This window comes from Armigeres subalbatus, chromosome 1 (genome assembly GCF_024139115.2).
Source record: "Armigeres subalbatus isolate Guangzhou_Male chromosome 1, GZ_Asu_2, whole genome shotgun sequence".
Lineage (NCBI taxonomy): Eukaryota > Metazoa > Arthropoda > Insecta > Diptera > Culicidae > Armigeres > Armigeres subalbatus.
In genome coordinates, this window is record NC_085139.1 from 185,904,350 (window position 1) to 185,920,105 (window position 15,756).

General features: G+C 35.7%; 1 protein-coding gene across 3 annotated transcripts in view; it reads right to left on the reverse strand.

Annotated features, from left to right (window-relative positions):
• Positions 1–80: 80 nt before the first annotated feature.
• LOC134209089 (uncharacterized) overlaps positions 81–15,756 on the reverse strand; it is a 372,790-nt gene continuing 357,114 nt past the window's right edge. For all 3 annotated transcript variants that reach the window (XM_062685069.1, XM_062685079.1, XM_062685073.1), the window contains exons 4-5: positions 1,076–1,186; positions 81–995 (exon numbers count right to left, since the gene is read on the reverse strand). In XM_062685069.1, the coding sequence (XP_062541053.1) occupies positions 766–995; positions 1,076–1,186 (341 nt within the window). In that variant the 3' untranslated portion in view covers positions 81–765. The remainder of the gene's footprint in view (positions 996–1,075; positions 1,187–15,756) is intronic.

Genomic DNA, 15,756 nt, shown 5'->3' on the forward strand with positions numbered 1-15,756 from the left:
TCTACAAAATGTTGATCATCTGTATGTTTCCTAATGAAACAACAAAGAACCTCTTAAAGTCCGGATTCCGGGCAAATAAAAAGTTTTGTTTTGAAATTAAGATGACCCCTTTTCCAAGTAACAAATCGTCTGATCACAGAAGATAGATAAAAGTTTAATATTTTTCATAATTCGTTTGCGTTATTTATGTTGTAACATCGTTTTATGGATTCCGTAGAATGCTAGCGTTCTCTCCTAAACAAATTCCCTTATTAGAAATTTGCCTTCCAATGTTTGTTTACAACATGTTGAATTATGTTTTTCATTAAAAATACTTTCCTAAGGGACTGTTCGAGTTATCCGGCCTTCACATAACTTGTTCACTATTTTTTTTCTAGAAGGTTTTGTTCACTTTGAATTTAATAATAATAAATATGTAAGTATGAACATATATCACGTAACCAAACATATTTAAACAAATGCAACTGAAGCCGTCCACACCCTAATAATCAACGTTGAATATTGGCATCGCGAGTTGAACACGACTGCAAAAGTTAGAAAATTCCTCGTTGGCTAAAAATCTCTCATTCATCCCGCGGAAATCCCAATCTCATTCACATCTTTACAAAGAAAACAAAATAAAGAACAACTAATCCAAACTCATTCATCCCCATTCTATGTTTCGCTTCCCATCTGAACCCAAAAGGAACTGGGATGGATCCCGCATGGATGCACTGATCCAGCTTTGCGCGTCCCGCGGCGCGTCCTGTCCGGGCGCCAGACGCCCTATTTGTTGAAGATATCCTCCACCAGCTGCTTCGTTATGACTCGGTGCTTCCGGGTGGGGTTTACCTTCGGGCGCTGGTAGAGGCGAGCGTTGATGGCGTACAACCGCGGGGACAGGTCACAGCGGACATTGAACCACCAATCGCACACGAAGACGGCCTGCGAAAATTGCGTTCCATTGGGGCACAGGAACGTGGCTTGCCGGCCGTCGATGTCGCAATAGTGCCAACCTAAAATGAGTGCGGAATTAGGACAACTGGAAATGCAGTAGAGTGTTGTTTTGCAAAGTTGGAACATAAGACGAATTTACCTTGGCATCTAGTTTCCATGTCGGCGAAGAAGCCTGGATAGGGTTGTTCATCGCAGTAGAAATTGGTGTACGGTACGGCGGCCAGGATGGGATAGTCCGTTCCGGGGCGACCTGTGGTGATAAGATATATCGAAATTGTTTTTATCAGATTAAAACTAAACGGCCGTTCAATTCTTATTGTTTAGAATTGAAGTGCTACGTAATTCAATTACGAGCTTTAATAAAAATTTGAGGATTTCAACAAAGTACTATTTTAATCTGTTTTCAGTCTCATTAGATTTTTGTGCCTTTTTATCAATAAAGATATAAACAGAATTGATTACAAAAAAATGGAAAATTGGACAATCATTGAAAATAATATAAATTGGAATCTGGTGAATCAGACGAGAAAGTTGAAAAAATCTAATTGAGTGGAAAGATAGTGAATTGGGAAAATGGGAAGTTGTAAACATTCATGACTATGCCGCAAACGGGAATGCCTGAAAGCATGTAATTCCGGTTCAACGATGATTGACCCACAGAATTCCGTTCTGAAGCCTGAAAGATTTTCGTTTAGAAGCTCAAAGGGAATCTTTTGCGCTTCCGAACGAATTTTATTCTAGGCTCCAGAACGGAATTCTTTTTGGTTTCTAAACGGAATTCTTTTGGGCTTATGAACAAAATTCTTTTGGAGTTCCGAGCGGAATTTTCCTTTGGGCTCCCGAACGGAATTCTTTGGACTTTCGAGCGAAATTCCTCTGGGCCTTTGAAAACTGAATCCTTTTTACCTTCCGAACAGAATTCTTTTGGATTTTGAAAGTAATTGTTCTAGTTTTACGGACAGACTTCCGAATAGATTTTTTTTCGGATTCTGAACTGAATTCTTCTAAGCTTCTGAGCTGAGGACCCAAAAGAATTCCATTTGGAAGTCCAAAAGAATTTCGCTCTGAGGTCTAAAAGAATTTCGTTCGAAGGCTCAAAAGGATTAAAAAAAATCCATTCAGAAGCTCAAGAAAATCCGTTCGGAAACCCAAAAGAATTTTATTCGGAAGTCCAAAAGAATGTCGTTTGAAAACTCAAAGGGTCAAAGTCCAATAGGATTCTGTTCAGATTCAGAAGCCCAAAACAATACCACGCGGAGGTTCAAAAAAATTTATTCGGGGCCCAAAAGGAATCTTTTATGATTCCGAACGAAATTTCTTCTAGGCTTCAGAACGGAATTCTTTTGGACTTCTGAACAGAATTCTTTTGAGCTTCCAAAAAGCTATAAGAAGAATTGATTATGAAAAACCCTGTCCATGGATAAGGGCTTGACGTTGATATTTCAATTGTCTTAAAAGATTTTTATTTTATTTTATTTTGTTGTTTAATAGAGTGCTTTTTCAAACAAAGGTTAAGTTCAACACTAAATTAAAAAATTAGGATATTTTCCATTTTTTATATCTCTTTCACAAGAATATCGTTATTTTAATAGTAATGGTTTGAAAATAAGCTCCGTAGAGAAACTTTTATCATCTTACTTAAATAAGGTCAACAGTTATACCAAACACTTGAGGTACCATGCCTAAGTTAACTAATGTTAGTGTCGCAGATCTAACAACAGCCTATTGTAAATTTGGAGGTGCCAGGGCTCAGTAGGGTCTAACTAACATAACTCTAATACTAACAAGACCCTGAAACACGCTTATCCAAATAGCATACATATATTTATACTTGTAGTAGTACTAACAATAATTCATTTTGTACCCGTATGCTGAAGTAGAATTTTGGGAGCGGCAGGACTATGTCCAAGGCTTGACGACCCTCCCCATGGCCACTGCGAGTTAGGGGCCTGCCTAGGATGTGGTGGGGTTTGACGGTGGGCTCTGTTAACCTCTACAAAAGCTGCATGTGTCCATAAGCAGGCCCTATCAAACCCAGTCAACACATGAACGTAAATGGTGTCGTGTAGGATGCTGAAGTGCAGGCGATAGAGGTACTTTTCCACACAACATGTATGTATATCGTCTCCAATTTAGCATCTTGTATTGCACCATGTGCGATTTATGTAGACTGGGAAGCGACCGTGTGCCGCTCAAAGCCAAAGCCCAACACGAGTGCCAACCGGCACATCAGGATTAATACCAGTGAGATCCTGATTGGTATACTGGTCAAGGCAAGTGACAGACACGCGCCGAAAGTACAAAATAAACGATTGTAAAATGCACTAAATTTACATTCTTACTTAACGTCAAATAGAGATAAAATAAGGGTTGCTGAATAACATTAGCTTTCCGATTACTATCAATTATTTTCAATCCCGTTTCTTTTTACTTTTCTTACGTTAATGAAATGATAACGCGGCGCCTAATCCGAAATTCAAAAGAACAATCGCTCACTTTGAGCGATTGATTTTTATTCTCGCGAAGAATGAACAATTGAACAAATTAGGAAATGCTAATCTGCTGTGTAGAAGTTTCATAGGTCACATCACTTTCCATGGTGAATCCGATCTATGTTACTGATTACCCCCAACTAACACTACTTCCTTCCCGTGGTAAATGTGGAGATGCAGAGGTATTCTCGGTTTCTAGTAGCAACAATTACCACACTCACATTCCTCCCTTTCCCAACTGACTGTAAGGACTTGGCCGCGCCGCTATTGATCAATATTTGCGAGCTGCTGAAACGTGCACTTCGAGAATAGATGGTGAATCCCAACCACTATTTACTTGGATCGTAGTGCAATTTGCACCATTCTGATCAATCACGGGTAGCAACCATTGATATATACAGTCAGTCTAAGCTAAGCTAAGCTAAGCTAAGTATAGCTGAAGTAGAATTTTAGTAGTGAAAAGTAGAATTTGTAGATTTACTAATTTGGCATTGGAGATAGTAAGCATCTATATATCTTCTCGATAATCTTTTATTTTAGTCTCTAGCTGCATGGATCAACGCAAAAAAAAACTGTTTCTCTCTTCCTTCTATTGAGTTAGTTAGAAAATTAGCGGATATATAGGGGACATGACTTAGTGTTTCTCGTATTAAGACAAATTCCTGACCTTTACCTTATAATAAAATAAATGACCGATAGTAAAATAAATGACTGAAATTTAAAGATATCAAATAAATAATAATAAGAAAATTATTTTGAGCTTTTTAGTGATGTTTTCATCTGTCATAAGACAGTTTGAACAATCCATTGAGTTCCACCACTTATTGTATCCTGACAGATACGTGTTTCGACCTCAACAGTAGGGCCGTCTTCAGTGTTTGTACGTCAGAGTCGAGTCAAGTACAAGACACTGAAGACGCCCTTGAGGTCGAAGTATCTGTCAGGATTGAGAGTATTGGAGTTCAGTGGGATTGTTCAAACTTCTTATGACAGAAAAAAAATAAATAATAAAACGAAAATAAATACATGACCATCGTGGACAGAAAGATAAGAGACAGAGTTCTGTTTAGAATAGTTAATTGAGACCATTGCACTCACAAGATAGAGAATAACTAGTACCACTATTATTGCTACAAGACTAATACTTGACCACTTACGGAAATGAGGATGAACCATATGACGCGTTGAATATTGATACCTGAATCTGAAACACTGAATTTTAGACCTCATTATTTTAATAAATAATAAAGGTTTGAATATTAGAAAGGAATAGAACTTGACCAAAAAAGCAATTACGGAACAACTGGACAGAAATTTTGATAATGATCACTATTAGACTACTGAAACTTCAACATATGACATTACTGTGACGATAGGATACAATTAACTCGACGACGTATTGACAAACATCCGATACTCAACCGTGTTAAAATAAGGGAGCTCTTCAATGTGTCCATTTATTACAATAGTACTTAAATTAATCTATTTTGAAACTACCTACCAGAATGATATCATTACATCTTTATTCGAAATTGTTACTTGGAAATGCAACAGTACCACCCGTTGTCAACATAGACTACTATTAGGTATTGAATGTCGGCTCCAAGTAACTAATAATTAAATTTACATGTTAACTACTTATTCAGAAAACATCTATTATATGTTGAGCTTCATTATTTGTTCGGTTTATAATTGACGAACTGTAGATAGAAAAGAATAATGTATCGTATGATCACAATACAAACCCAGGCCGCAGTGACCTAGTGAACAGCATAGCAGTCGTCTGCTAGTATTGTGTATCACATGGAAGCCCAGCCGAGATACCAGTCTATTAAGACTACAGCTGGTCAACTCTCGAAAAAAAAAAAAAAAAGAAGAATTGATTATGAAAAAAATGAATAATTGGACAATCATTGAAAATAATATAAATTGGAATCTGGTAAATCATGAGATAAGGATGATGACCGTGCATTTCGTAGTTGCTACTCCGTGATCGACCAAAACAATCGCAATTGCACAGGGAATCAATGGATGGAAGCTGGGATGTGCACTCCCTCAATGTGCACAGTCCGAAACTCTATTTTTGGAAGGTCGATAACGGCGCTGGCCACGTCCTCACGGTCATCGGGGATAAATTGGAATCTGGTAAATCAGGCGAGAAAGTTGAAAAAATCTAATTGAGTGGAAGGATAGTGAATTGGGAAAATGGTAAATCTTTAATATTCATGATGATTAATCCCCAGGATCTTAGAACAGATCCTTCCCTGCTACAGTAGAGATTTGTTCTGGGCATCCGAAAGGAATTGTTTTGAATTTCCGAGCAGTATTCTTTGAGCTGATCACAAGGTTAAAACGGCTTTGTTCGGAGGCTCAAACGGATTCCATTCGAGTGCCCAAAATAATTCCTCTCGGAAACCCAAAAGAAGTTCCTTTCGGAAGCACTAAAGAATCTTTTTGGGGCTTCCGAACAAATTTGTTGAGGCTCCGTGTGGGATTGTTTTGGGCTTTTGAACGGAATCCTTTTGGACATACGAACGGAATACTTTTGAGTTTCTGATCAGAATTCCGTTAAGCTTCTGAAGCTTCTGAATTTGTTGACACTTAAGAACAACATTCTCTTGGTTTTCCGAACAAAGTTTCTTGAGCTTCTGAACGGAATTCTGTTGGGTTTCTGAACGGAATGCGTCTGAGCTTCCAAACTGAATCCTTTTAAGCCTTCGAACGAAATTCTTTTCTTATGAACGGAATAGTTTTGGACTTCCTAACGGAGTTCTGTCTGAAAGTTCCGACGGAATTCTTGTGGGCCTCAGAGCGAAATTCTTTGGGCTTCTGAACGGAATATTTCTGGAATCCTTTCGAGCTTCTGAACGGAATCCTGTTGGGCTTCTGGGCTGTGTAATGTATCGATACGCATTGAATCGCATTGTGTTGCGGAGTTTAGGTTCGCCTCAGTCGCAAAACTTTTCGTAAATATTTCGTTCAGAAGCCAAAGAATTCCATTCAAAGGCTCAAAGGATTCAGTTCGGGAACTCAGAAGATTCCGTTCAGAAATCTAAAAAATTCCGGCGAAGCTCAAGAACTCCGTTCGGAAACCCAAAAGAAATTTGTTTGGAAACTCAAAGAGTCAAAATGTCAAAGCCCCGAAAGAATTCCGTTAGGAAGTCCAAAACTATTCCATTCAGAAGCCAAAAGAATTCCTTTCGAAGGTTCAAAAGGATTCAGTTCGGGAACTAAGATGGATTCCGTTCAGAAATCTGAAAGAATTCTGTTCAGAAGCTCAAAGAACTTCGAGCGGAAACCCAGAAGAATTTTGTTCGGAAGCCCAAATGAATTTCGTTTGGAAGATCAAATGGTCAAAGTCAGTTTGGGAAATCAGATTCCGTTCAGAAACCTAAAAGGATTCCGTTCAGAAGCTCAAGAAACTCCGTTCAGAAACCCAAAAAAACTTTGTTCGGAAGCCCGGAAGAATTTCGTTTGGACGCCCAAAGTGTCAAATTCCAAAAGGATTCCGTTCAGTCCAAACAATTCCACCCGGACTTCTGAACGGAATTCTTTTGAGCTTATGAACAACATTCTTTTGAAGTTCTGAATGAAATTCCTCTGGACTCCTGAACGGAATTCCTTAGACTTCCGAACGAAATTCTTCTGGGCTTTCCAAATGAACCCTTTTGATCCTTCGAACGGAATTTTTTCGGGCTTCTGAACGGAATATTTTTGGACTTCCAAACAGAATTCTTTCGGGCATCCGATCGGAGTTCTTTGAACTCAATCGATTTTTGGCTTCGAATGGGGTTCTTGAAAAACCCTTATGGTTTCAACAGAAGCCTCCGATTGGAATTGTTTTGGGTTTCCGAACGGATTTATTTGATCGCAAATTTTCAGGGCTTCTGAACGGAATAGTTTTTCACTTCCTTACGGAATCCTTTTTAAGCTCTCAAACGGAAATCCTACGGCTTTCCGAATAAAGTCCTTCTGAGTTTCCGTAAAGAATCCTTTTGAGCCTCCGAGGATTTCTTATGAGTTTCTAAATGGAATTCCACTGGGTTCCTGAACGGTGTACTTCTGGACTTGGAAACGTAATCCAAGATAGTGATTTTGGACAAATGCAAAAATGTGGGTCTCAGAGGGTTAACGAGCTCGCTACTTTTCAAAATTGAGATTCTAAGTTTAGGAATGGAGAGCGAGACGCGAACATTAAGAAGTGAGAAATGAGACGTGACAAGTGAAAAATGAGAAACAAGAAGTTAAATGTAAGAACGGAGGAATGAAATCAAGTGAGAAGGGAAAAGTGAAGAATGGGATAGGAGACGTGAGAATTGAGAAATGAGATAAGTATGTGAGAATTCTCTTCTAAATTGTGAAAAGTTAAGAGAAATCAGTAAAATGTGAGAATTGAGAAATTAAATGTATGACAAGTGGTACACTAATCGTGAAAAGTGCGAAGTAGGAAGACGGAATGAATATTGAAAACTTATTAATGAAAGCTTCAGGTAAAAAGGAAAAGGTGGAGAGTTAGAAGCGATACGTTGGGAGTGAAACTGACATGTGGGAAATAAGAAATATGAAATGAGAAATGATAATTAAGTTAGAAGCGAGACGCCAAAAGTGAGAAATGTGATGTGGGAGGATAAGAAATGAAATGTGAGAAGAGAGAAGTGAAGAGTGCGAAGTGACAAAAGAGCTCAGAAGTAATGAGAATTTAGAAGTGAGAATTGAATAGTGAGAAAAAGGTCATGAGGTATGAAAAGTGAGATGCAACAAGTGTTATAAGATGTGAAGTGAAAAGCAAAGCGTGAAGCTTGAAATTTAAGAAATGAGAAGCAAAAAGTGAGAAATGGGTTGTGAAAAGTGAGTAATGTTCAATCGATGAAAAAAAAAATGAACAATTGTGAACATGAAATATTAATTTTTGTGTTCTGCTTATTGTGGAAATAAAAATTGCCAATTTTCGCATAACGTAATTTATGGATCTTCCCTACACGGAAGAACTTAACTACCCCAAAGTGAATTAAATCCACCCAACTTCGAAATTCCGTACGGAAAGCCAAATTTCAGTAAATGGAGTCTAATTAGTTTTCTTTTACTCCCATATTAAAAAAGTACCTAGCGTAAGTTCTATTTATTCAACTATTTATTCACTCAATTTCGACCTCAGACTACAAACCCAAGTTTGGCTTCCCGTATCGAACTGACGTCGGTGTAGTGTTATTATGCTCCTTTGTTTTTGACAACAGAAGAAAGAGTGAATGAAAGAGAAAAGAAAAAATAACACAAATTAAGTTTAAAAATACTTAAAGCTGGGTACTTTTTTTCTTCATATATAAGGCATAACGGGGCCGAATTTCTTAGGTTTTTAACCGTATTTGTAATGACAACCGTCTCCTATTCACATTGATATTCGATAAGTGCGGTTTCGTTGGGGGCTTCTGGTGGTTCGCTAGTTGGGCCATAAACCCGTATTTCGCTAGTTGGGATGAAGTTGTGCTCCAATTACCGAACGATCACTATACTTCGACGTCGGTGTTATTATGATTTGCTTTAACTAGTTGACATGAAGTAGAATGATTGTTGTTCACCGGGAGAATCGGTGTCTGAGAATACTTTTCCATTTGGTGGTGCTGTAGCTGTTTGTGCCGAATAAAAATATTATAGAAAAACAATACAATTTATTGTAACATCACCATAAAACACAATAAATTTGCAATAGATTTTTGTAGATGAAATAATAGAAATACATTGGAATGTATTGTTATAAACCATTCATTAAATTGTAAATGAAGTTTTGCATTAGAACGTACGGTTTTAAGTATCGTAACTATACAAAATCTGAGATTTTTTTCATACATTTGTTTTGTCAAACAATAGAGTGTATCGTAAATATATTGTTGAAATATCCGAAGAAACCGTTCAAATTACATTAGATTGAATTGTATTTTTATAGTAAAACAATACGATATTGGATTTTTTTACAATGAAATTTTATGAAAAATAATGCATATTTGCAAAAGATATTTTAGTTACTAGATAAAGATTATCGCTGTCGTCGCTGTCCGGAACATCTTTTGCTGACGAGGATAGGGCGCTAAATGTCAATGAAGGAAAATCCATACGATTTGACAGCTTGTACAACATGTTCCGGACAGCAGAACAAAGGGAACCGAAGCGACAATCTTTATCTAGTAACTATTTTTTTTTTATATTTGCGGCAATTGAATAAATATTGTTATGTTGCTTATATGCAATTTGAACAAAATTTTCAGAAGTTATCAATGATTAAAATTTATGCTAAATGTTCTAAAAACAATTGGAAGTATAGTTACATTAGAGAACTATGTTGACGTATTATATCCACGGTGTTGATACAATATGGACAACCATCAAGAAACAATATATCCTATTGTATATCATAGAGCGTATAGTAATTCAATTGTTTACACTGTTGAGCCTGTGGTACACTTTTATCCGGGTGTTGCTGCAATTCCGATAGTCAGGGAATCAGTGATCAACACGCATCGTCGATCTTTCTTTTCAATTATCAATTTATAATAACTTGCCAGCTCATTTGATAATTGTATTTTGATTTCAAACATTTACCGTTAAGCTGGAAGAATGAAAGTAATAATAAAGCGTTCCTTCCGTGTTGAAAACGCAAGTAGATTTTAACTTGAATCCGGAAAACTTGTCTCAAACTCTTTTTTCTTCCTACCACGAAACCATATCGCCAAATAGAAGATTTAACGGGACTTTTGACAATTTGCTGGTATTAGTAAGGTTTATATTTGAATGATAATTCTGTGTTAACCATGAAATGTGGACGGAGAAAGATCGTGCACTAGACCATTCATTGCTTATTTGATAGTGGTAAAAACAATTTTGCGCTTTTTCATAGCGCTGAATATCATTGTCCACCACTTCAATCCCCAGTAGTTTCATACTAGTTCTTAAGCAGTCTCGTAGAGTAAATCAAGGTTACTTCACTAACTTCACTACTAACATCAGGTCGTACTAAACGAACGGTGAAATCCCCGAGCACTGCGAACGAATTTCGGATAAACATTTAGTCGATAATGCCTTTAGTCTAAAAAAACATTTATGTAAATGTCCATGTCGAATGAACATTTAGTAGAATGGAAATTTAGTCGAATTATGAAAGTGTATCTCAGTATTATAAATCGTTAAAAAGTAATTTAGGTAAATAGGTAATTAGTCAATGGACTTTTGATTAAATTTTCCTTATTAAAGCGAAACGTTGTTCTTTTAATTATAAGGAAATTTTGTTGGTTTGTCTCTTAGTCAAGATGATCTCAGATTATATTTTCAGTGAAAATAACAAATAAACAAAAAGGTACACCAAATTTTAAATAAAGCTCTGTGATAAGAGGCAAGGCAAATCGTCAATACCTGAAAAAGCATGCATAAAAATAGTTAAATTCTATATGTCTGTATGTCTTACATCATAGAAAATGAAAAGTATATCTTCTGAATCTCTTCTCGCTGGTAGTACATACAAAATGCCCCTTGTTCAGCTTCGTATCGGCAGATGATTATTTGGTCCGCATTACAAACATCAGCTAACCATCGATATCCCGATATCCATTTATCTATAAGGTGCATAGATATTAATAGGAATTCAGTGGACGTAAAGAATTTTAATCAACAGCGGAAGAAACGAATAGTGAAACTGAACAAACGGAATCTACTGGAGACCCTGGTGGGCTAGAGAAAAATGAAAAACCTACAGAAATAGCAAAATATTAGGTACCGATGGGGAAATAACCATTGCTTTATTTATTTTTTTTATGCAAATTAAAAAAAAACGAATGACGTTTGATCAAATAACATTTTGTTGCAAGGACGTTTAGTCGAAAAGACATTAACTCGAATGGACATTTAATTGAAAGTAAATATTTATCTGCTTTCGTCTAAATGTTCAAAATCTACTTTCGACTAAATATCCATTCGACCAAACGTTCATTCGACGTAGGGTTCTTTCTACCAAAAGTCATTCGACCAAATTTCTCACGTCTTTAGTGGACTAACAATTCATTTTCGACTACATGTCCATTCGACCAAATGTCATTCGACTAAATGTCACCAAATTATTTCATTATGAAATGTCATTACAAATCAACTTTTAAAATGTTCAAAATCATCACCAGATTTAAATAATTTGGATTCCTTTCCATCCCAATCGTAATCTGCCGTAATCTGAAAAAGTGACGTATGCGCCATTTTACAACATACATGTTTTCCATTTTTCTGTTAAAGAGGACGATAAGTGTGTGGGGAATAAAGTGAGACGGGAAAAAGGATTCGTGTTTTTGATTCGATAAAAATAATGAAATAAACATAACTATTTTAAATGACAATAATAAAAAATGATAACGTATTTGAAATTCAACCGTAGTAGGCATTTGAAATGCCAGCATACTAAGAAGCTAATGAAGGCATTTGAAATTCAATCTCAGTAGGCTGACAGGAATTCTATATTGTGCGAATGAAAATAAACGATGGTCATTCATGTTCATTTCTTGGAGCGTAAGCACGCTCTCCAATTTTAGGAGTTGAAGACAAATTTTCCGCTGATTGAAGAGCGAGGATTTGTAAGGTTACGACAAAGTGCTACTCGTTAACATCATTTTTGGGAAATGGCGTATACGTCACTTTGCCAGATTACGGCAGTAATGTTTATTTTCTATCCTCGAATCAACCACGTGTAGATACTTTCGTCCGTTCAGTATAACATTTGTGCACAAGAATCAAGTTGCAGAACTGTAGGACAAGAAAAAAGGACTGACTCGCTTGATGCACGGCAGAATATCAGTGTCCTAGGTTTTATTTCAAATTGAGGCAAATGCTTGTTGCGAATTGATTTCATTTGAATCATTACAAAAGAAGGCAATCGAATTGCAATTGGCACTATGTATTGCAGTTTTTCATTCGCTGAAGAAAATAGTAACAGACTCCGTAATGTCCCATGCCTACACAAAAACGCTTGCAAAAAGGTATTAAAACTGTTACATCTTTGGGTAGAAACGAGGCGAGGACTTTTCCTCAATTGGGTTGTTAAGCAAAAAAAAAATAAGAAAATTATTTTGAGCTTTTTAGTGGAATGTTTTCACCTGTCATAAGACGAGTTTATACAATCCATTAATTCCACCACTATGGTATCTTGACAGATACGTATTTCGACCTCAAAAGTAAGGCCGTCTTCAGTGTCTCGTACTTGACTCGACACTCGACATTTGGCTGGCAAACATTACCGCTAGGCAATGGTTAAACTCACTGGTATTTTTTAACAGCAAGGAAGGGACCCTGATCAATTACTTATGTTTTGTATTTATAGATATAGTGACGATTTTATCACATTTTCAATGATGATATGATCAAAATATTTTACCTACTTGTGACATGAGCATTGAGTGGTTCAAAAATTTATTTTGCTCCACAGTGCTCATCTGATTCTTTCTTTACCATGTTCTGAGAGTCCTCTGAAAATTTGAGCTCATTTGTTAAAACTGATTTAGCACAAGCCGTTTCAAGTTTGCATGCAAATTAGTATGGGAAAAATTATTTTTCGTTGTACTGGTAATGACGCTTCCCCCATCAAGCGCAGGTTAAAAGAAAATCTACATAACTAAAGGAATACTCAACAGCTTTCCTCGAGTGTAAGTAAACCGCATCTCAATTAATCGTTCAATAATTCATGATTAGACAATGTTTTCACTACGTAAAACACTTTTTTGTGAGTTGATTTGCATTAAAATATATTAGGAGAAATATCAATATATTCAAGGGAGATCAGGGATATTGCTGTTACAATTATTTTAAATTGAATGCTCAAAACTACATTATTTTGAGAGTGCGTGGAATTTTTTTTTTTCAAAGCTTTTTTTACAGCTACGGCAGCCAAAATCTTTTTTTCCTAAATACTCTTATAATAGGTTTTATAGTGTTTATGAGGCCACTTATGCATATTTACACTTATAGTGGTCATCGGGAAGTTGTCGTGTAATATTGGGTTTTATTATTAGATCTTATTAATTGATCTTAAAAACCATCCCTAGAGCGGAATAAAACTATGTTGCTATGTTGTAATGTTGTTTGGGATATCACCGCATGGCTAAGGAAGGCTTTTATATTACTATGGTAGATTATTATTTAGCATGATCAATCGTTTTGAATAATTTTATGACACCAGTTAAACTTATTCATTCGCATAACAAGTTTCAATTTTGGCAGGTGTTGAGAAAGAATTGGGTATATATGTAAAAGATATTGAACCAGTGCATAATCTCCATCCAAGCGTTTCTCAGCTATTTCAGAGGATTACATACATTTATCGAGTTTGGCTTCGTTACGCTCTTTGACGCTTGACTTCAATAAACAAGTTATTTAGACTATAACTTGGTAATAATCAATTCCTCTTAATTTTTATATGATGATTGGAAGAAAAAATCGAAACTCATTTAGTAGTGACGTGGTAAATAATTGACTGTTTACAACTAAAGGTTCCGTTTAAGGAGAAACAAAAGTTGTTTGGGACCCTCAGTAGATTTTTTCAAATAGTCACGAAATGAAAGCAAGGTCAAACACAATGGATACGTTTGCGTGCGTTTGTACAGTTTTCCCATGGGAAAACGTAAAACTCTAACCGAAGGTAAACATCAATTGTCATAAAAATGAGGAAAAAGTTATAGTCTAAATAAATCAAACAAAGATGGGAAAAAAAAAAAAAAAAAAAAAAAAAAAAAAAAAAAAAAAAAAAAAAAAAAAAAAAAAAAAAAAAAAAAAAAAAAAAAAAAAAAAAAAAAAAAAAAAAAAAAAAAAAAAAAAAAAAAAAAAAAAAAAAAAAAAAAAAAAAAAAAAAAAAAAAAAAAAAAAAAAAAAAAAAAAAAAAAAAAAAAAAAATGCGTTACTACGTGATTGGGCAGGAAGAAACAAATAGGAGGAAAATCAATAAAATCAGATAAAAAATTGTTACACTAAATAAACTGTTTTACAACTAAAGGTTCCGTTTAAGGAGAGAAAAAAGTTTTTGGGACCTGTAGATTTTTCAAATAGTCACGATAGAAAGCTTAAAGGGTCAAACACAATGGATACGTTTGCGTCGTTTTGACAGTTTTCCATGGGAACTGTCAAAACACCTGCTGTATCATATATAACTTAAATATATTTCACGTAGTGAAAGTATTAGCGATGCTCATTTTTTTGTCACACCTCGTTGAATTATGTTGATTTTATGAAACCAATGATGATTTCTTTTCAAATTAACTCGCATGCATAATCAATTTTGAAATTCACAATTGATATCAATTTTGAATATGATTTGTCAGGAGAAACGAACTTTTGTGCAAACTGCCCGATATGAGTTTGATATAAATACAATTCAAACATGATTACGTTTGGTACAATCTCTCTCATATAAAAATGAGTTTGCATTTCCCTTGAGGCAATATAACTCACGAACAGGTTGACCGATATGTACGGTTTCTCATTAATTAATTCGTCTGGGACTGCTGTGTTATAAAATATCACTAAATTTTGAGGAGAAAGTTGAGAAAATGTGAAAATGAAATTTTGATGCGAGTTGTAAGAAACCAATACAATCGCGTTAAAAATGATCTAGAGTGCGCGCTATAGTCTCAACAATTGACAGTAGAATGCAAAATAGTCGACTCTATAAATCTCGATTTCTATATCTGATATCTCTCCTATGTCGATGGTTTCCTCGGTCCCTTCAATCTACTACATTTTGGCTTTCTACATCTCGAAAACTTCCCTATCTTGAAATCTTTCTATCCGATGTTTTGTAATCGTATTTTGTTCTGGATTCACTCTCCTTATGTCGATATTTTCAAATTTTTTAGGCTATGGCCACATTTGGACGATAACATACAGATCAACAATAAGAAATGATATTTGTTTTGTTGTCGTTTTCATAGCAACAAGCTGTTTTGGATCTAGTTGTGTTTTTACCTTAAATTTTCCTTCCATTCTTGATCTCTCCCTATCTCGATGGTCCTTCAATATCGAGATGTGGAAGCGACTTGTAATATAATCCCGAGCAAGGTCGGGTACGTTCAACTAGTTTTTTCTTGCGAGTATCGAAAATAATCTATTAAATCCCAAAATATCTGATATTGGATAGCGAAATCGAGAAAGCACAATTAAATAGGCGTAATTAAGTTGTGAAATATCTCCATATTTACGTTTTGAAAGGGCAAGTGAATTGAACAACTTAGTTGATTGCAATTTACTTGCCAGAGAGAAACATGATTCACTTACTGTCCGTTCAAGTAGAGTTGAGCGAAGGTGTTTGGACGTA